General features: G+C 46.8%; 1 protein-coding gene across 1 annotated transcript in view; it reads right to left on the bottom strand.

The window, feature by feature from the left end:
• The window catches only part of Sipa1l2 (signal induced proliferation associated 1 like 2), a 150,837-nt gene that overhangs the window by 17,097 nt on the left and 112,541 nt on the right, over window positions 1-21,199 (bottom strand). Inside the window, exons 10-16 of the mRNA XM_010621949.3 lie at window positions 14,705-14,962; window positions 12,168-12,251; window positions 11,216-11,316; window positions 10,527-10,630; window positions 8,412-8,800; window positions 4,031-4,249; window positions 1,475-1,628 (exon numbers count right to left, since the gene is read on the bottom strand). Coding sequence (XP_010620251.1) covers window positions 1,475-1,628; window positions 4,031-4,249; window positions 8,412-8,800; window positions 10,527-10,630; window positions 11,216-11,316; window positions 12,168-12,251; window positions 14,705-14,962 — 1,309 coding nt within the window. The remainder of the gene's footprint in view (window positions 1-1,474; window positions 1,629-4,030; window positions 4,250-8,411; window positions 8,801-10,526; window positions 10,631-11,215; window positions 11,317-12,167; window positions 12,252-14,704; window positions 14,963-21,199) is intronic.

The raw sequence follows: 21,199 nt of genomic DNA, 5'->3' as shown, positions 1-21,199 counted from the left end.
TATAACCAGATTAAAGAAACCCTTAAAATCACTGTGTGTTAAATCTTGGATAGAGTAAGGAAAATCCTGACTAGAGAAATAAGCAAATAAGAAAAGTTAAATCAAATCTAAAATCCCAGCTACTTCCTTTACATACCGGGATACATTCCTTTCACACAAACAATAGTAAAAGCCGGAATGTTCACATCAGACAAATATAGAAATGCCTATTTACATTTGCAAATGTGGCAAGAATGCTAAAAATACTCCCATTGTATGGGTCGCTTCCACTCTGCCAAGCTATTCCAGCCAGGGAACAGCAATTGCAATGTGTGTGCACCAGAGTTACATCTGTTCTAGGAAAAGGAGGTGATTTGTCTTAGAAGAACAACATGTCAAGAAGTTGTTCCTACTAAAAGGAAAGCTATTTGCACTCTTCACATCGGTCTGCCTTGCACCCAGGCTTATACAGCATCCCATCCATGGTTTGGTACAAGTTACAAAAAGAACTCAATGTGGTATAGTCTTAGGGGAGCCCTTCACGCTCACCAGCATGCTGCTCAGAGCGTGACTGTGGGCGTGCTGATGCAAGTGTGTGCAGGCAGCGCCTGGAGAGGCTGCTCTAGGAACACAGTGTGGCCAATGGTGCACTGTTTTGTACAGGGGACACAGGAGCACAGACTTCCTGTCCATACCATCCAGACAGCATTTCCTTCCCACCTGAGCGAGAGGAGAGCTGTGCTCCATGTGAGAGGATTCACTCCTGACTCCCACACCAGATGCTTATGTGGCTTCCTATTTCACCATCTGAAATGCTTGCAAGAAAGGGTGACTGGGCTAAATTACTTAAGCTCCTTCTACTACTTTGCTTTATTTTTAAAAATGTCTTAAGAAACTACAATAATAAAGAAGCTACAACTAACCTCCCTTAGCAATAAGCAGCACCACCTAGCAATTGCTGTGCTGTGATGAGGGCATGCTGCTGAGCACTAGTGGGCTATGAGGAAATTCTGCCTTCCCAGGGCCTCCACATTGGCCAAGTCCTCTGTGTGAGGCCAAGCAGACAGGCCCAGGATGGACCCTGGGCCATTCAGGAATGGGAGAGGTCTGAGGATGGCCCATGTGGGCCAAAGGCTAGAGCTCTGGAACAAAGATCATGTGGTGTAAATTCCAATGGCCGCTCCATCCGGTCACTGTGCCAGGCTCACAACATGTCACGTCCTGTTGCCCCCCAACTCTGGAACCCAGTGACTATTATCACCTATGAGACAGGGACACTGAGGCCATCTCAGTCATGTAGCTAACCATACTGGTGCTAGGATCTGAGGGAGGTGGGGCTGCCTGGCTTTCAGCTCTACCTGAGACAGGATGCTGCCTCCTCAGGCTTGGTCAAGGCAACCCCAGAAATGGCCAAACTTACACTGAGCTGCTGGAGTACCAGGGGGACCCCTGAGTTGCTTTAGACTTGCTTACTTTAGTGTTCCTGGTAACTAACCTTTCTTCTCCCTTCCTCCACTAAGGGGCTGTCAGGAAGCATCAACTTCAGAAAATCTTCTTTGGACAAGACATGCTGAGTTTCTGAACCGGCATCTCCGACGGCGGTCTGACACTGAGCTGCTGTGGCCAGGACGTCCATCTCACTGTACATCCTGGTGGGACAAATCCAAATGGAAACTCAGGGGCGGTGGCCTGTGTGTGGGCAGCAGCACTAAGAATAAAAATCCACACCCAGTTTCACCGGCACACAAGGAGGTACACAGTCCTTAACCATTCGGTCAGCTCACTGTGGCTGTATGGGCGCCTGTCCCGACACCATCTCACATCTGTGAGAGGAGCTCGGCAGCTGAGTTAGGCTCCTGAATAACACAGAAACAAACTGAATCCTCAAAGCCCAGAAGAGAAAAAAAATATACCAACCCTTAAAACAAGTTCACATTTCCCCTTTCTGAAACTGTGCCAGAAAACACAGTCTCAATAACTCATGAGGGGCAATCATGTCTTTTGAGCAATGCTATGAGCTGGAGACTTGGCTGTCCTCTCCTGAGCCCCAGAGAGACAGCCACACACTGTCAGGATGCAGAGAGAGGGCGCCCAAGTAGCCTGGAGAGTAAGAGTAATCAGTCCAGGCCTGTGCCAAGTGTGTTTTATTATTGGTAATTTCACAAAGCTGTTTGGGTAAGTAAAACAGTTGTCTCCCTTGATTATTAGGATATAAAAATGTATTTAAAGACTGTCAAGCTGAATTACTGTTCCCAGCTCTTTCCTGGGAGAAAGGTAGGAGTCACTGTGAAATGTTCGCTGTGTAAATGCAATCCGAGCATCCAAACACTCCTGACAACGAAAGGCAACCAGGGGCCAGACTGTCAGCACACGTGCGTGGTCTGTGCCACATAACCTGAAATGTATGCCTTCCGGAGGCACAGCTGTAGAGTGAGCTGTAGAAAATGATCCACATGTCACTGCCACAGGCCCCAAGATGCCCCTGTTTAAAAAGCAAGGCCACCCTGTTGCAGTAGGAAGCTGTCTTAGAATCATCAGAATGAGAAGACTGAAAAGTAAGAGGATTTATCTGGATATCTCCATGGCTTCTGCATGGTTCCTGAGGTGGGACAGGTCAGTCCCTGCTTCTAAGATCTGGAAACACAGGCAACACTGACAGTGTGAGCAGCCAGCGGCTGTTAAGCCAGCTCTCTAAAACATGCAGCTCAGCTTTCCTGTAGAGGTGGCTGCTTTGTGTGGGGCATGGCATCAAGGTGGGGGCCACCAGAAGGACCTGGGACTGTGGAGGGCCTTTACACAAGTCTCCTAGTGAGCCCCTCACCTAAACATGGTGCTCACCATGATGCCCCAAAGGCTTCTGAAGTACTTCACAGAACTTGAAAAGGCTTGGGATGAATTATTGTGAAGCACTGAGAAACCATATTAGAAGGATATATACCTTTCTGTAACATTTGCATTTATAATAAAAGGTGCAACATGCAATTCTTTTTGTTTTGTTTTTTTGTTTTTTGAGACAGGGTCTCACTATGTAGTTGAGACTGATCTGGAACTCACTATGTAGCCCAAGCTGGTTTTGAACTCACAGAGATCCTCCTGCCTCAGCCTCCTGGGTGCTGGCTGGGATTACAGGCGTGTGCCACCATGCCTGGCTACAATTCTTTCTTAAACAGGTCATTTGCATTCATTTTAAATCACATGAATGATACTAGTTCATGGATCAAGTTTGAATTCTCCAGGGCCTCTCCTGGAAAGCCACAGTACATCCCTGCAGCTGGGCAAACCCAGCAAACTCTCCAAGCCTGAGGACACCAATGGTGCACACAGCAAGGCAGTAACCTGGGAGCAACAAGCAAACCACCATCAAAAGAGGGGAACCAGACTGGCTCTGCACTCCTGAACTGTGGCTTCCCTACCTGCCTCTGCACGGAGGTGTCAGCAAGGGTCTCACACTGTCATCCAGATACAAAGCACCCTCCCCACCTGCCCCACAAATCCTCACACCTAACACAGGAGTCAGGCTGTCACTAATGCAGCCTTATCAAGCAGCACACTAACCGTGGAATTAAAACCGCTCTTGACCAGCCAGACGTAGGAACACAGGCCTGCAATTCTAGCACCCTGGGAGGTACGAGGATCCCAAGTTTGAGCCCAAGAAAGGTAACTTAGAAATGGTGGCTTCAGATAAAAAATAAAAATAAAAAGGGGTGAGGATGCAGCTCAGGGAAAGGACCTGGGTTCAATCCCCGGTACTATAAAAAAGTAAGCCACTGTCCCTGACCGTGTATAATGCCAGAACCTATACTTATACCATCAACAGTACATCACCATAACTTTCCTACACAGAAGAGAGACAGCCATTTGAATATAAGAAGAGCAGATTTTTATTTTCCTTTTATGTAAAAAGCAAAAAATATAAATCACACCATTTAAAGAGTTTAAAAAAGACATTTCTACATTATTTTTTAGTAAGTGTAATTCCCTTATGGGAAATACATTTGCTTAGTCTGTCCCGAGGATGGAAGACATTGCCCAGGTCAGCCAGCCACCTTACCGGGTACACTCAGTCACTTCGGGCTCCTCAGGAGGAGGACTGTCTTCTGACTTCTTCCAGCCAATGACATACTTGTTTGTTGCCCCTTGTCTGTGGTAGGACTTGGACCCGGGAACCTGCTGGCTGCTGCTGTGCGACACGATGTAGACTTTGGATGTATCCAGAGATCCACTGCTTTTGGAACAGTGCGCCGAAGGGCTTCCTGAATGGTGAGAGCCACTGAAGAGAGACAAGACAGAAGTGGCAATGTGGTCACGCTCAGCAGCGTGGAGCACGCGGCTGGCTGCGAGGCTGTCCCAGTCCTCCCCTCAGCTTGTCAGACGGCCTCATTCTACAGAGGCTGCGCCTGCTCACATGTGGGTTGGTGGCAACACACATACAGGGGCACTTCGAGAGAGAGGACATCCGAACAGTGGTCAAATGTAAGGAAAGGCGCTCCGCCTTAGCTGTCACCAGGGAGAGGACAATGCACTCTACACAGGACATTAAGAAAGGCAACGAGGGGAGTGCGAGACAGCACCCACCAATCTGGAGTCGGCCAGCCGGGTCTCAGAGCGGTGGGTGGGGTGGAACGTGTGCCGAGCAGCTGGTGTCACCTGTGGAGGTGCACAGATGCAGGGCACGTGACCCAGTGACAATGCACCTGGCTCACGCGCAAGTGGGAGGGTGCAGGTGGTGGGCAGGAGACCGGTCACATCGCCAGGGCTCACAGTGGGTGCCCAGAGTCACAGCAGACTGAACAGGCTGCATTTGTGTGGGCTGCTCACAGCCCCCGGCGTCACCCCTTGCACATTCTTGAAAACATGTAGTACATGATAGTATGGGCTGTATGCTTTCTCCATTTGCTTTATAAAAGATATTTTTCTAATTTAGACTTCATTAAAATGGTCTTTTATCCTACTAGTAAAAATTTTAAAGTTAACTCGGATCAGTAACATGGTAACAAATTTGTTTAGTAGCAGTGACAACATTATCAAAGCTTTCTGTGCAGCTGGTAAACATTCCTGAATGATGGCAATAAACTTTTCCTGAGTCCTTTTCTCTGCATTCTCAGAGTTACACTGCCAGTTTCTCCAATCACTTGTGCTATGGGATGCAGTGACATGAATAATGGTGAACAACAGAAAAGCACACGAGTTCTTTACCGGAGATCCAGAACATGGATTTTCTTTTTCTTTTTTTTTCCTCTGCAGTTGATGTACTGTACTTTCCAATAGCTCAGTTAGACTAACATGAGTACTGCTTTGTATTCTGAGCCTTTACTACGTGCCCTGCCCCCAAAGGAAGAAAAACAAATGTGTTTGGTGGTTGAGCACCAGGAGAAAGCAGGCTAGACACACTTGTTCTGCTACCAGGATGAGTGCTGCCTCTCCGCTTTTCCTCACACATGGAGCTGGTTCTCCTTCCCCTCCCACTAGAGCTCTGGAGTTATATCATACACACAGTTCCATGCACACTTCATTCCTGACGACAGCTGGGAAAAACGCTGTGTTGGGGCGGGAAGTGAGGGCTGGTGACGAAAATCCACAATTAATCAAGAGGGTTCCTCGTAGTGCCAGGGCTCTGGCACTGTGACCTGGGAAGGCCAACCCCACGGTCCTCACTTCCGCTGACACTGTGATCCAGGAGTGCTGACCATGCTTCTCCCACCTCTTCTGAGGCTAGGAACTGGGAGGGCTGACCCCATGTTCCTCTGATCCCCATGCCGCAGGCACCCAGGCATCAGTTTATGAACTTTACCAAAAAGTATGGAGTACACACTCTCGTTCCTTCCGGTACCCAGCAAGCATTCAGATGCCTACCCGATGTGGGGCCCTAACTGCCACATATACAAGTGGGCAAGAGAGGCCATGTCCCCATCTGCATCCGCACACTATACTTGTTGATGGGAAGATACCAATGAGTATCTGGGTGTGTGTGTGGGGGTAAGCAGTAAGCACAGGCTTGGTGCTGGGAGTGGGGTGGGGTTAGAGCGCTAGGCACCGGTGGTGACTTCAGCCAGGTTGACCAGCTACCTTGACCTGAAAGAGATTATTTTGCCTCTTGGGTTATTCCCAGTGATAACCTAGACCCTCAGGCAGTGGGCCTCTGCTCTGAGGTGACCACATATCAGCCTCAAGTGGGTGAAGGGGACATGTCTGCCCTGGCTGGGTCAGGCATTGCAGTCTGCAGAACCTCCACGGGACTGGAAGGATGATTCCTTGTGCTCAGTGAGTAAAGCACACACAGAGAGTAAGGCAGGACTATAAATGTTATCCAGTGCCCCAACCTCCATCTCCTGCAGACAGGAAGTACTAAAAAGATTCCCCTCAAAGACTGAATTCCACCCTGGGCAGAATCCCACACCCCAAACTGAAATGTGGCTTCAAAGTCACCCTCATCATCAACTGACAAGTGTGAGTCAAGGGCAGTCAAGGGGCACAGGGACCCGCATGGGCACCACAATGGGGCATGCACCTGTGTTAAAGTGTTGGGAGGAAGGAGAGTCAGCAAGAAACCCACCCTAGCACTTCCATGAGCTTTCCAATCACCTCCTAACACATTCAATTAGTGAATGCTTAAGGTAGTCAAAAAGTTCTTTCAAATGCCCATAAAATCTCTTCCTCTATTTCCATGCTCTGAAGGCAGTTTCCATTGAACTTTTTCTTATTAGCAATACAAAGCTGTGTCACCAGTTACATTGGTCTAAGAAGACATTATGAAATAGTCGCTTTACACAACTCCCAAGCTTTGAATAAGATGGCAAAGGGTTGCAAAACACCCCAAAATGACCCATTTTTTAACTGTCCATAAAGTGAGAAGAGGAATAATTCAGTAATCAAGTTTACTGATTTAATAGTAAAACTATGCTTTAAGTAGAATTATTAAACAAACTGTTAAATGGGATGAGGGATACTTTGAAAATAATTCCCACATCCTACACTCTTCCTTCTGACTGGACACGAGACAGGAGGACACTGAGGACACTGAGGAGTCCACTGTCTTTGGTCCATTCCCAGAGCTCATTTCTTCTGGCCAGTGGCTATCACTCAACTGCCCGCTTGCTGTGACAGACCCCAGCCCAAGAGAGGCCTCAACTGCCCTAAGCAATGCCTCCACAAACCACAGCAATTAAAAGCCAAGGACACACGAGGAGTCAGGAAAAGCTGGGGGTGGAGTAGGACTTGTCTGTTCTGCAGAAACCAGAAGAGAGCCACTTTCTGCCTGAGGACAGTAGGGCCTAAACACGGGATCTTCAGGTCGCACAGTGGTTTAGCCTTAGGAACACTGAGGTTTTTGAGGGCTGTCACACAGAGCCTTAGGTTGGGGGACCCAATCCCAGGCAATATCACTGGAGCTGCTGGGCCACGTAAAACACTGAATGTTCTGGATATTTTGGTTACATGAACCAAAATTCCACATTAGTTGTGTGGTCAGTTAGTGTGAAGTTTTCTCTGGTAACACACATGTCCCTGAATGACAATCAAGTGTCTCTGAGCAGTGGCCTGGATAGGATGGGATAGGATAGGAAGAAGGTCCTAGGGAGGCCTTTGCAAGCAGGAGCTGAAAGGGTCTGTCCGCTCAGACTGTATAGGCTGCTGGGTGCCGGCCCCTGGAGAAATGCCCACATGGCTGTAGGGCTTGGAGGACTATCTTCCTGTGAGACTGTCCGACTCTGCCCAGCATGAAGAGTTCTGATGAGTCAGACAGGTGCAAAGCCACACAGAAGGACTTGAAGACAAGGAGACTGACAGCTCAAGATTTTGTGAGTAGTAAAATCCTGCCCACAGACAAGCCCAATAAACGTATTTCTTTACCCCAACTTTGGAAGTGAAGGCTGCAATCACAAATTATGAGCTTTAAAACCAATGAGCAAGCTTATGCCAAATGGGAATTTAAAACTACTCAGACAAGTATTAAACATCCATACTTAGAATACAGTTCCTGCACATTTAGCTACTCCATTTAAAAATCCTTAGCTGCCCAGCTGAATACAGGTTCGGCCACATTAAGAGATGTGACCTCAGGAGCAGGGGGCCTGGGGATGCACCCACAGTGTGAAAGAGCCCCAGCGTGATACCCTTGCACCTGCCTCCTCTCTAAATATGTGGGCGTAACACTGCACTGGGAGGTGTCGCTGGCCCAGCTGGGGCAACTCATCTTTCTAATTTTCCCTCAAATTTTCCCTAATCTTTTAAATTTTCCCTCAAATTTAAAAGAAGGGGAAAAATAAAATCATCAACACATGATTCAACACGCACAAACTGACGATTAGATTCTGGAAACGCTTTCTCTGCAGACAGCGGGACAAACACTGACAACTGGCCCCAGGCCTGCCCCTCATTCCTCAGTATGAAGAGCCCAACGCACTGGCAGAGGCAGCTCGGCATAAGCCACTCACCTGGAATGAGAAGAAACCTCGCTGAGGTCGCCCACGCTGCCATCAGCGGCCCCACTGGTGGAGATGGCAGAGGTGTAACTGTGCACAGCGTACATCTTGGCTGGTTCGTCATCGGTCCCCGAGACTTCAGTCCCATCAGCCCACTGTTCGGACCGACTGTGGATGAGGGACCTGCTGCCCACCAGGTGCACGGGGCCAAGGATGGTGGCTGGCATGCAGGGGGCTGTGTCAATGCCACTGTCTGTGGACGCCCCTTTGATGTAGGTCAGCCCCAGCAACTCTGGGTCCATCAGGTCCCCTGACCCAAAGTGCTTGTCATCACTGTTGCTGGAGGTGTTACTGGATAGCGTGTTGCTGCTGGAATGACTGGAGCAGCTCTTGTCTCCAATCTTGAGAGGAAAGAGGAACAGAAGTGCCCCAAGGCGAATCCTGACTCAATGCTGCTTGTTCCAATGCTATAATCAGCAGTCCCACCCAATCCCTCTATTGATTCCTACGTGGACAGTGACAGAGTTCCTTTACTCCAAAACAGCATGCATGCATGTCCCGTCCTCATCACTACGCCTGTAATTTGAGTTAATGGGCACTTTTTTTCTGGGGCCTTTGTTCAGTTGGTGCATGAAACACGAGGGCCACAGCATCATTAAGGAGAAAATAACCAAAAAGGGTTATACAGGATGGAAAGAGACGTGGGAGATTAACCACAAGAGAGGGGCAGCATATATCAGGAAAGTGTTTTGATGACAACAGCAGTGCCAGCTCCTACTTTGGGGCAGGAGTCCCAGGTATGAACACCACTGTGGGACTTGGGGTCAGGCATACACCCTTACTGCACTTATTGCACTGAGCTCACAGGGCTGCTGCGAGGATGAAACAGAGTCACATGCAAGAAGCACTCTGCAGCCACAAAGCACCATGTAAGCAAGAGCAAGCCCTCCTGGGGGCCCCAGCCAAATTCTGTCCCACAGACTAAAGAGATGGGGCTCTCTTCAGAGTGAAGAGATGTGGGAAAAGCTCGGCTTGGATTCTAAAATGACAAAAGCAAACAGAACTCAATAAAGTTCCCTATCTGTTAGTGTGCTTGGACAGACAGCTCTCGCCATAGTCTGGAAAGTCAACAGGTCCTGAACACCAGCCAAGGGCTTTGGGAGCCGAGGATAAGCCACGCCTGACTGGTTTCAAAGTCCCTTAGCCTTTTCTCCTATCATTCTATCCCATCAAATCTGTAAGTAAAAACCTTTCATTTAAGTCATACACTGATGTTCTAAAGCCTATGCCTGGGCCCTGCCTCCCTCTGCCAGAACTCCCCCCCCCATGTGAGAAGTGCAGAGGCGGGTGCGAGTGGACACAGGTAAGGCTAAGGCTGATTCAGGACCAGGCCACGGCTCCAGGAAGAACGCTGCTCAAGTTTGCTAATGACACCTGCAAAGCTCACTGATGATGGGTGAAAGAAATAACAGGAGACGATAGTATTTTCACCTGCACATTTTCAAAAGCAATCCCTTCAAAATGTTGGCTTTCTTTGGCAAGAACCAATGAACAACGCCTTTTTCTTATTTAACTGGACGCTTCCTTTCACGGAGGCACAGTCCTCACAAGGCCTCCTAGCACTTCCGCAAGGGTGGACGAGGCAGCATGTGATGGAGGACGCCCTGTGGGCGGCACCAGCACACAAGTGCATCAGTGGTCACTGCAGATACAGGGCTCCCTGCGGGCGGCTTCTGCCCCACACTGCTCAATGGATGAGTGGTTATTAGCACACCAAATGTGGGGACAGGAATTCCCAAATACCAGCCTGGATGCTGAGGCTCAAAATGCTGAGGTAGAATCCTGGCTCTTCCAGTAATTTGCTGTTTCTTTGAGTTCTTTTATAAATAACAGGAACCCAAACAATTGCCTTTTCTTTTATCGCCCTTTCTCTAAGAGCTCTGAGTGGTAAATGGCATGTCCTCAAGCACTGCAGACTCGTATGTGCCATGCTGTGTGCTGGGATATGCTGTGTACCCTGGGCACTGCCAGAAAGCATGCTGTCCTACTGTGCATCGAGGTACACATGCAGCCCTACTGTGTAACAGTCCTGACAAAGAGGGAAACTGCCATGAACATAAGACTTACGTGAGAAAGCTTATTGGGAGAATCTTTGCAACTTCCATCTTTCTGCAGGGCTCTTTCTTTGTAGGTGTTGAGGACTTTGGAAGGTGGGCCATGCCATTTGGATTCTGTACATAAAGAGAGGAGAGTTGAATTCCCAACTTCTAGTGGAAGCAAAAGAGTAACAAAAAACAGGAATCAGTCAAGTGAATCTAGGATTTTCAGTTCTTGCCAGGGGATATGCCCCAAGAGTGGATGAAACTAGCACAGAGTAAATCTTAATTTCCACAAATACCACAAACACCACCAACCACAGTCAATCACAGCCAATCACGGCTATCCAGAGCCAACCACCGCCATCTATAGCCAATCACTGCCATCCACAGCCCACCACAACCATACCACAGCCATTCTGCAGCCACCCACTGCCGCCCACAGCTACACCACAGTCAATACAGCCACTCCATGGTCACTCAAAGCCACATCATTCTACTCACTACTATAAAAGCCATACCACAAATACCCACAACCATGTCACAAGCACTCACAGCCACACCTTCTCCTTACGGGAAGCCCAGCGGATCACCTCAGCCTGGTGCAGAGGCGCTCCCCAAACACGAGTTGAGAGAGCGAATGGAAGAATGCGTGGCAGCACAGACAGGGCTGTGAGGGAGAGGGTAGCAGGTCAGCACGGCCTCAGGACTCCATGTTACCTGTAACCCTACTTCCTTCCATGGCGTCCTCATGTTCCCTGGCCCCGTCACAATCCAGAGGGCCCGGGCCCTGGTGCTCCAGCAGCAGAGGGGACTGGCACCTAGAAACAAACGAGGAATTAGCCCGTCCATGCTAAGTCACCGCCAGCAGGAGACAGGCATGCTGTTTCCACAGAGGCCGTGCTGAGCGAAGCTGCCTTCTGGTAAATGGAAATGTGGTGTCCTTGGCCTGATCCACCAGAGAAGTGAGAGACCTTCCACAGGGTGGACAGAGGTACCTGGATGACACCTCTCAGGTACAGAAGTGGCCATCCAGGCCCAGACACCATCCCTGCCAACCTAGGAAGGGCTCACTGTCTGGATTTTGTTTTCCTTGTGCCTAATGCACATGGCATTGATACATCTGTTATTACATTTTTTTAAAGAAGAGAAAAAATGATTAACTCTAGATTATATCCAAGTGGGATCAGTTTATAGACACACAAAATAAGAAAGTACAATATTAGAAAAGGGACATAAAAATCAAGGAAAATGTAATCACACGAGAATGTGATTTATTTACAGAATTCAGGTTACAGAAAAAATACAGAAATGCTCTTCAATAGGAAGCAAAGGTACCCCAACACTGACCCCACTTCTCTGTTTCCTCCTCAGCAATTCATATGAGGGTAAAACACCCAACGGGCTCTGTTGTAGAATCCCCAGATCTGTACTTTCATGTTCAGAAAGGCTTTCTTCTAAAAGGAAAAACCAGGCTCAGAACAAAGGCCAGTAAGCTCTGCCTCGAGGGAGACGATGAGCTTCCTAACTGGAACTTGACACTTGGTGAAAGCACATCAGGGATTTTTAAGTTCCCCGGTCTCCTGTGTAAGCAGGTGCACAGCAAATGCTCTGGAACAAGTCCTGACACACACTCCTCCCAAGGAGACAGGAAGGTATAAATGAGCAGTACCCGTCATAGCCCACTTGTGGTCTCCAGGGTCCACTCCCGCCAGGTCCCGGGTCGCTGGAGGAGGACTGGTTGCTGGGAGAACTTCTGAAAGGAGGACACAGTCATCACGAGGGCACCAAGCACTTTGACCTGCCTGCACTATTCTACAAACGAATTCACTTTAACTATGAAAAAGGAGGAAGAAAAATTACTGCGGAGCAAAAAAAAGAGTAAATCACAGATAAATAAACTAAAAATCTGTGATGCCCCAAGGCTTCAGGTGATTTATGGTTGCCAATTTATCTCAAGAAAGAGACATAGCGGGGCAGGCCTTCTTAGTCTAAAGCACAGTGTGATCCTTCCTGTGAAATAAGGAAAACCAGGAACACAATCCCAAACAACACAGAAAGGTGAAGACATCACTAACTCAAGTTTTCCAAAACTGAACCCAAGTCATACATTGGCTCTATACCTAAAACCAATGCAGAAAGCAGGACTGAAATTTTGAAAAACCATTTATTTTGATGCAGTTCTATTTATCTTCGTTTTCCCTCAGACACACAAAGTAAGTGGTATTTCTGAGAACTCGGTGAGATGTGTTTGCTAGCTTCTCTTTGGCTACTGGACCCCTTCCAGTTTTCCCTGTAACTTACTGAGCTCTACTTGTTAAACATAGGAGGTTGTGCAGACTCCTCCCCACAGGTGCTGCTTGGCAGCTGCTCCTCTCACTTTGCAAATTCTTGAAGGTGGGGAGCTCATGACCCCAGCAACCCTTGAGTAAGGAGACCCAGAGCCAAAACAACTTTATATCAAATTAAAGACTTTTTGAGTCCAGTCTGGAAGGATGCATGGAACAGGCAGAGGATACCTACATGCCCAGTCTCATGGATTCTGGTTAATCCTCCCAGAGCTTACTGAGTGCCACCACGGGTTCTAGGCAATCTACCTGTAATGATGGGGACTGACCATTACTCTGTTTATTTGCCAGATGAGGAAACCGGGCAGCCTGCTCCCTGGTGTGTTGTGACAGCTTATCATACCAGGGCCTGACATACTGTACTAAGGAAACTGGTGCACCTCCACAGACAGAAGTATGTGAAAGTGAGACCAAAGGGAGCAACAATTAACAACCATAATTAAGCAATTTCAGTTTTTGGCCCTTAATATGACCTATGCAAACTAGGCACCCCAAGTTCTCACCAGCTTCTAGTGTTACTGGACTCAAGATTAAACAAGTATGTTTTGTTCACTGAAAAATGAATCTGAACATGCATGTAATCCCAGCACTCTGGGAGACTGAAGCAGGAAGACACCCAGGGCTGGGTGCTGTGGCTTGTGTTTGGATGTTCCCCCCAAAGCCTCATGCAGGTGAGGTTGGATTTTCTTTTCAGAGGTGGCTGGGTGTGGAGTATGCAATGCTGGGATTAAGGGACTGTGATTCCTACAGCACTACACTCAGTGACTGGTTTAGCATCACTCTAATTCCACTAGTCTGGATGGGATCAATGGAGCAGAAGGACGCTGTTAAGCTCTCTTACTGCTTTTGCTGTTCCGCAGCCATGAACTGCAGTTGCCCCCCTGCCACCCGGACTTGGAGCCAGCCTATTAGGAACTGAAATCTCCACGAACTATAAAGCCAAAAAACCCTTTCCCCTTTAACTTTGGGTGTCAGCTATTTTGTCTCAGCAGCCAAAGAAAGGTTACTAACACACTGAGCAAGTGAGACTCTCAAAAAAAGGGGCTGAGATGTAGCTCAGTGGGAGGGTCCTGAATTAAACCATAAGTACCAATAAACAAACAAATAGATAACAAAAACCTAGCTGATTAACTTTAATTCTATCTATAATTTCCCCACCATGTAACCAGACACATATTCACGGGTTCCAGAGATTAAGATGTAGATATCTTTGGGGATCACTCTGCCTGCCACACCTAATCAGCTAAGTATGCTTGTATTACTTCTTATTTTAAGAATCTTTGTGTTTTAAACCCAAACTTTGAGAATCAGCCACTTATCAGATAAAAATATAAAACAGGACAGAATGGAAGCAAACTACAGAAGTTAACCAGCCGTGTCAACATTTATATTAAACTCTATTGGAGAAAAAAATAAATCTTAGACCCACTCAATTCACTTTGCTCAGGATGACAGAGAAAAACAAAGTGTTGATATTCCTGGTGCCTCCTAAGGCACCACTTGCACTGAGATGATAAAACTTCACCATTGGTTTTGCTTTATTTGCACCCAAATGTGTGTATGTCTTTCTAAAGGACACACGGAGCTGTGGAGTATATTCCCCACCGTGGTTTGAAGGCCGGCTGACAGGGAGGGCAGGTTCCTGATGAAAGAGCAGCCTGTGGTCTTGGTGAGCAAGACGGTATTTTATCAGCACTCAGCAGGAGCCGTCAAGGGCCGGACTCTGAGTACCATCACAGCTGAGGCCCCCACCCACCACCCTACCTGCCAGGGCTTCGAACAAGCTAATACAGATGTGGCCATACCAAGTACTAAAGCCCTCCTGCCATTCTGGCCCATTCCCAACAGGCAGTGGCATTACCTGGTGCCATCAGGTAGCTTCCGGTCGAATGAGGTGCTGCGGGGAATGGCAGCCTGAGCCTGCTGGAGCAGCTGCTGGCACTGCAGGCGGTCGGGTGTGCCAGGCACAGGTGAGGCTCGAGAGAGGGGCTGCAGGGCAGGGGTGGGCACGCGGTGCCATGCGTTGTTCCTCCTGAAGGGGGTCTTGTACTCACAGGGTGCGCCCTCGCTGTCTAGCTTATATTCCACCAGGGGAACACGGCAGAGCTCTGAGCACCCTCTGTGGGCCCAAGAAGAGATGGTGAGGAGGGGCCTGGCAAGGCTCATCGGGGCTGTGCCCATAGATGTACATGGCACTGTGCACTTTGATGGTATGAAGCCGCCCACCTGAGCAGCATCTCTCGCACAGTAAATACTGCTCCCTATGTGTTCCCGAGTATTTATGTTCTTTTCTGCACCAACCGGAGTTCAGGGATTAAGATAGCTGCCCAGATTCTATCTGGCTGCAAGGGGGCTGAGGCCTCACCAGGCTGGAGAGAAGCTGGATGGCTGCTGGCATGACTGTGCAGTCATCAAAGTGCTCAGCTCCCAACACCCTCTTGGGCACTGTAGGTTAAGTGTTTGAAATACACTTGTGGGGAAAAAAGGTAAGGAGGAGTCAGAGCCCAGAGACGCTGAACTTGCTCAAAGTCACAAAGCAGGACCCTGTTGGACTGGGGGCCACAATCCAGCTTCCAGAGCCAGAAATGGGATGCCTCATGCCAGCGTGAGGCACATATAGACAAGATGTAAATATGAATCTTTCTGGTTTGTGTTGAGGGTCACATGCATGCCCGAGCTCATCCAACTGCATACGCTGCATGCGTACAGTTTACTATTCAGCAATCACACCTCTATCCAACTCTAAGAAAAACCTTATTGGACAGAAGAGAAGAGCTTCCTTCTGCCTTGTTGCTTTGTACTGCAAGGAAGGCTTGGGTTCGCCTCTACATGACAATGGTCAGTCCACCCAGGCACTGGAAGGCCTAGGCCAGGTCAGGTGACCTGAGCACTAGCGCCGGCATGTGGGCTTGGTGGATTCCAAATGGATCCTGTCTTTCTCTAACTGCAGCCCTTCCTTAAAAAATTCCAGCAGATTCATCCTCCCAAAGGCTTCAGTGTTCTTACAGTCCTAGGTCATAGTCCGTAGCCTTTGTGCAGCACAAGCCTCCCCATGATGCCTCTAGGGTCAGCAGCCACACAGTCACCACTGGCAATGAGGCACCGAACTCCAGGGAAATGGGCAAGCAGGACACAGGGACTCTATTTTCTTTTTTCATTAACTTAAATGTGAAAACTCACGCAGACACTTAGAGATGGACGACTCAGATTCCTGGTCAAAGACAAGATCTCAAGATATAAGAAACTCTACAAAGGACTAGGCAGGGAAGCTCTGCTGTTTTCTATAGCAAATTGGAAGGTGCGAAATGTAAGAAAAGCAACACAATTCTAGATGAAAATTCTTTCTTTTCAAAAATTGTGCTGAATCAATAAATCTTGGCGCTTAGGAGTGAGAAAGAGACACACAGAGGGAGAAAGCAAAAATGAGCTGATTTGTGGCTTGCAAAACTGCATGGGTGGTGATGCTGTCCTCTGGGAAGCCAGGAAGGGACGGAAAAGATCACACTGGAGGCCCTTGCCTTGCCTCAGAGGGGACTCTGTATCAGTTAATGCCAATGAATAGCATTTTTCTCTATTTCCTTTTCCAAAAGCAAAATTCACTTCTTTTATCTACTTTATACTTCTCTGGATTTACTGAGTTTTGGTACTTAGGGTTCAGTCAGTGGTCCAGGTTTACATTCAATTGCAATACGTTAGAAAAAAATGCTGGCAAAGCTCTATCATCTCTATGTATGGATGTGTCCTGGTCCTAGGTGTGTTCTCTTCACCTCCCCTGGGACTAATGATTCCTCCAAATGATCGACAATACAACTGGAAATCATAACGGTGGGATATCCTAGTAGGATGAGCTGACTCCTGTCTCTGCCCTCATGAGTGCTCTAAGCAATTACTACACCTGCAGGTGATCCTGGACTCTCTGGTATCTAACACTACCATTGCTTGAGTCCACACTGGTGACCCTGGCTGTCACCAAGATCCTGGAGCTACAATCTGAATGGGAAGAATGTGAACTTTGAATCCTGTGGACCACGAGGCAAACATCACTCCCCGTGCTTGTTTGGGCTTCAAGTTCATTTGTTCCTTCAGAGGAAGACGGAAAGGGAAGACAGGTGGCTGAACAGTGTGGTCTACTTGATTCATGCCCACAGACTGCATTCTTTAATAAGACGCTATAATTCAACTTGTGTCTTGGAGCAAAAACATTATATAAATGCATAATCATGACTAATATTTGTGAGAGTGAAGGCAAAAACCTGTTCACACATTAGATTGAGGAAAAGCTCACAAAAGAATCATTTTGCTTCCTCTTTTAAATATTAAATGTTGGCATTCTTTTGTCCGAGTAACAAAGTAACTTCTCTCAAAGAATGACTGTACTGTAAATTGAAAACATTAATTTCATTAAAACATGACACTTTCATAGCACTAGCCTCATGGACTATTTGTTTTATTCCTCTAAAATGTCAAATACCACTGACTATAATGTAAGTTCCAGATCTAGTCAAACATCGTTTTGCTCTGTATACAGGAGATATTCCCCAAGGAATTTCAGCCAATCTTCAGGAAATGGGCAGAGGTGTAAAAGAATACCGATGAGCTTGTGGAGGTCCTCCTGATGCAGCACCACAGAGGCAGATTTACTTCGCCCTTGCACTTACCCTCTCTCCCTGGATGGCTTTTGCATAGGGCTCTAGACCGACACTCCAGCTTCTCGGAAGCATCCAGTCTGGGCTGATGAGGAGGGGCCCACGGCAAGGGATCTCTGGCCAGAAGGTAAGGCCAGGAGAGACCCTAACAGATTTAAAAAAAAACCTCACACAAAAATACATTTCTGAGAAAACTGAGCTGCTAACCTTGTGTGTAACTGAAATATTTTTCAAGAAAATACCTAAAGTCTTTTGTTTTCCTGCAACAGTATAAAAATTCAGTTCTCACTGACACACAAATGTGGCTTCCTTCTGACATATAAATCTAGTCCAGGGGAGGGATTGCACTGCTAACTTTCAGTGCATTTCTCAGCTTGCTTACCAAGGGACACTAGAAAACGTTCGAGGAGGTGGTGGGGTCACTGCAAGTGAGCATACCTATTTCTTCTTTGCTCCACAAATAAACTCATCATCAACTTAGGCCTCTAATTACCCTACTAGGTAGCAATCAATAGAAACTTAGCTTCAGGGTGAAAAATAAATACAAGCCTTTCTTGTCTAGACAGTAAGTTTTCCGAGTTTATTCTCCCTGGCTTGTATTTTCTGGAAGGCAAACATTCCAGGTTTTGTAGACCACAAAGGTCAAGCATGACACACTAGCCAAAAAAGTAGCACTACAGAGCTCTACACCAGTTAAGGGTTCTGACAATTGGAGCCTTAGAGCATCTTCTATTTTATCGCTGATTAGATACACATGCCCTTCTGAACTCACCACAGTGGGCTTCCTCGGATGGCTTCATCCTGCTCCCAGTATACTCACAAACTGGTTCACATACAGTACCTAGGCTTTCTTCCTAGTTCCCACAGGCACACTTCTTGGTCAACAGCTGCCCACTTCCTGGCTTTGGGAGTGTCCACTCTCACTCAAAGTTATTGAACACCCATATTCACTGCCAAGCACCAACGTTGGAGACACCCAGGAAGGTAATGGGACACTATCATCTACACAGGCCACTTTTTTCCAAGTGCACCTCTTGCGTCCTGGAAAATCCTCCACTCAACACCCACAATTTGACACCCAAAAGCAGTCACTGTGGGCCAGGCTTAGACTCCAGTTTAAAGAGCGGCTCCTACCTCCACAGCCTGCCCACAGTTACCCAGACAGGTCAACAGCTTTCTCTGTTTGTTCCCATCAGACAGGGCCACTCGATACCACTTAAACCATTCTCCACAGAACAGCCTGGGCTTGGGCTGGGAGCCCAGTCCTGCCAAGGGGCAGCTTAGAGACGTGACGACCACTTCAGGCCCTGCACTTGAACACAGAAAGTAGCAGCAGAGGGCAAGTCAAGATTCAATGAAAAAAATACACAAACTCTTGAAGTGTAAGTTTTGTGAGAAAGAAGTTCATTATAAATAGACATTAATTTTTGCTTCTACAAAAAAGGAGGAAATCAATTAACTGCAAAAGTTCAAACTTTCATGCAAGTTCTAGATAATAGACATTTACAGAGTTCTGGAAGCTTCAAGTTCAACTTTAAAATTTAGAAAAAACTTTAGAGTTACAAAATCCCCTTCATCTACATTCACCTATAGAACAATGTATCATTATCCTATTATTTTATTCTTTTCATCTTACATAAAAGTAGGACACGTTGTATTAAGCTACTGAAAAACTAAGAAAAAGGAGAAGTCCTGGGGGAAGGATGAATAGAAAAACAAAATTAAAAACCTAGAGAACTGAGACAGTTCAGGGAAGAATGTACATTCTTACCAAGGGGGGAAAAAAGCCAGGTGAACAAATTAGCTGAACTAGGTAAGCCACCAGCTATACTTAATCACAGAACCGTAACTTGGATTTACTGTCCCAGAAACTGCCAGCTGGCTTCACTTTTTGTGGCTGCATCAAAGAACCTTAAATGAAACTTGATTCTCCAACAGGGTCTCCTGCATGCTGCCAGGTCCTCCTCACTTTCAATGCACCACTCCACTCAGACCTCAGGTTCTACCCACAGCAGCTGCTTCTCACGAACAGTTACACCAGACAAAGGAAATCTCTACTATTCAGAAGAGGGTCAAAGGGGCAGGCAAGAAGATGCAGCCAGTTAGCAAGAGAGACACACTGGAATCCACATCCCCTGACTTTGAGTTCAGTGCTCTTTCCAAAACACATGGCCATTTTAGAAAGCCATCAAAGAACAATTTAGCCCACATTATATCATTTTCCTATTAAGTGCTAAATGAATCTTTGGAAAAAAAGAAGATTCCCTCAAATGCATTACCTGCTTCTTTTATATTATGCACTTTGTAAAAGAACCCTTTCATAGCCCCGGGGACTAAAGCAATCACTGGCATTTTAATTATTTTAATGTCTATTATGCTAATAGCCTCCTAATAGCGAAGAGTCCGAATCATCCAACAAGATGATAAGGGTTAGTGATATTTATTCGCTTTAGTCATAAACTCTTCTTTCTGGTACATTAAAAAACCCAAAACACAAACAAACAAGAAAACCCCAAAGCCACACAGAGCCACACAGGATTACTCACAGTAAAGATGAGGCCAGTATTTCAACCAAGACTAGGCACTAGGTGAAGTAATGACTCACTTCAACACATCTCTTGTTTCACACAGAAATAGAGAGACATCTAGACTACAGGTAGCAAAAGACACATACAGAACACAGACCCACTTCACAGAGCCTTGTGAGGAAAGGTCTTGAACTGGTAGGGCCTGTGCTACTCTGAAGGGCAGGAGACTGTCTGGAGCCTAGTTGCTCATCAGCTCTCTCCCTCTCATCTTAGAAGGCCCAGGGGCAGACTGTGTATGCCAGGATCTAGTGTAGTGCAGGGCAGGCTCAGGAAGTTCTTGCTGAAACCAACTGCTTTTTCTTTTCTTAGAAGGCTTGACAGCAGGTGTAACATTTTACTCAATTATAGGCAGTTTGATTAAAAAAAATATATGATGGGGCTCGGGATTTAGCTCAGTGGTTCTGCTGCCTGCATTTGCAAGTGCAAGGTCCCAAGTTCAATCCCCAGTACCAAAAAAAAAAAAAAAAAAAAAAAAAAAAAAAAAAAAAGATTAAAAAAAAATCTATATATGTGTGTGTGTGTGTGTGTGTGTGTGTGTCTTTAAACAGTGCCATTAGTTACACTGAAAATACCCTCCCTGCTTTGAACTCACTTATTCCACTATTCTTGCCAGTTTATAAAGCAGTTAGCAGTTTAAGTTTACAGCAAGTTTTGTCAAAAACATGATGTGTCCTCATCAACCTTATTCATCAGAGCTGGTACCATACAACTTCTTCTGGCTCTCTCCCAAAGTGAAAATGGCCAGGAAAAGTAAACATTTTGGCTGATTCAGGATATCAAGGCAGCCATGACAATGCACTGAAAGACATGAACTAGGACATCTGGGGAAGCTTCAGAAAGTGGCAAGAAGGAGGGCTAAACATGTTCACAGTGAGGGGGAGTAATCTTGGGATTAATGGCAACGTGTCTTTTACTAAAATAATAATTTAAAAATTTTGGTTTTAAAAATCATACCTTGTACAATATTTCAAATTTACTCAGAAAAGATTCCCAAGAGCTATTCGACACCTGACTTTTGATGAATCATGTCAAGAGGGGAGCACCTGGCAGCTGTCCAGTACCAAGACCTGTTTAAACCCCGCCTTTTACCTAATGGAATGCCCATGCTTCCGCTTACTCTTT

Source organism: Fukomys damarensis, unplaced genomic scaffold (assembly GCF_012274545.1).
Source record: "Fukomys damarensis isolate Sample0158 unplaced genomic scaffold, DMR_v1.0_HiC HiC_scaffold_10, whole genome shotgun sequence".
In the NCBI taxonomy this organism is placed as follows: domain Eukaryota; kingdom Metazoa; phylum Chordata; class Mammalia; order Rodentia; family Bathyergidae; genus Fukomys; species Fukomys damarensis.
Note: the sequence above shows the minus strand (reverse complement) of the source record. Positions and strands in the feature narration are given on the sequence as shown.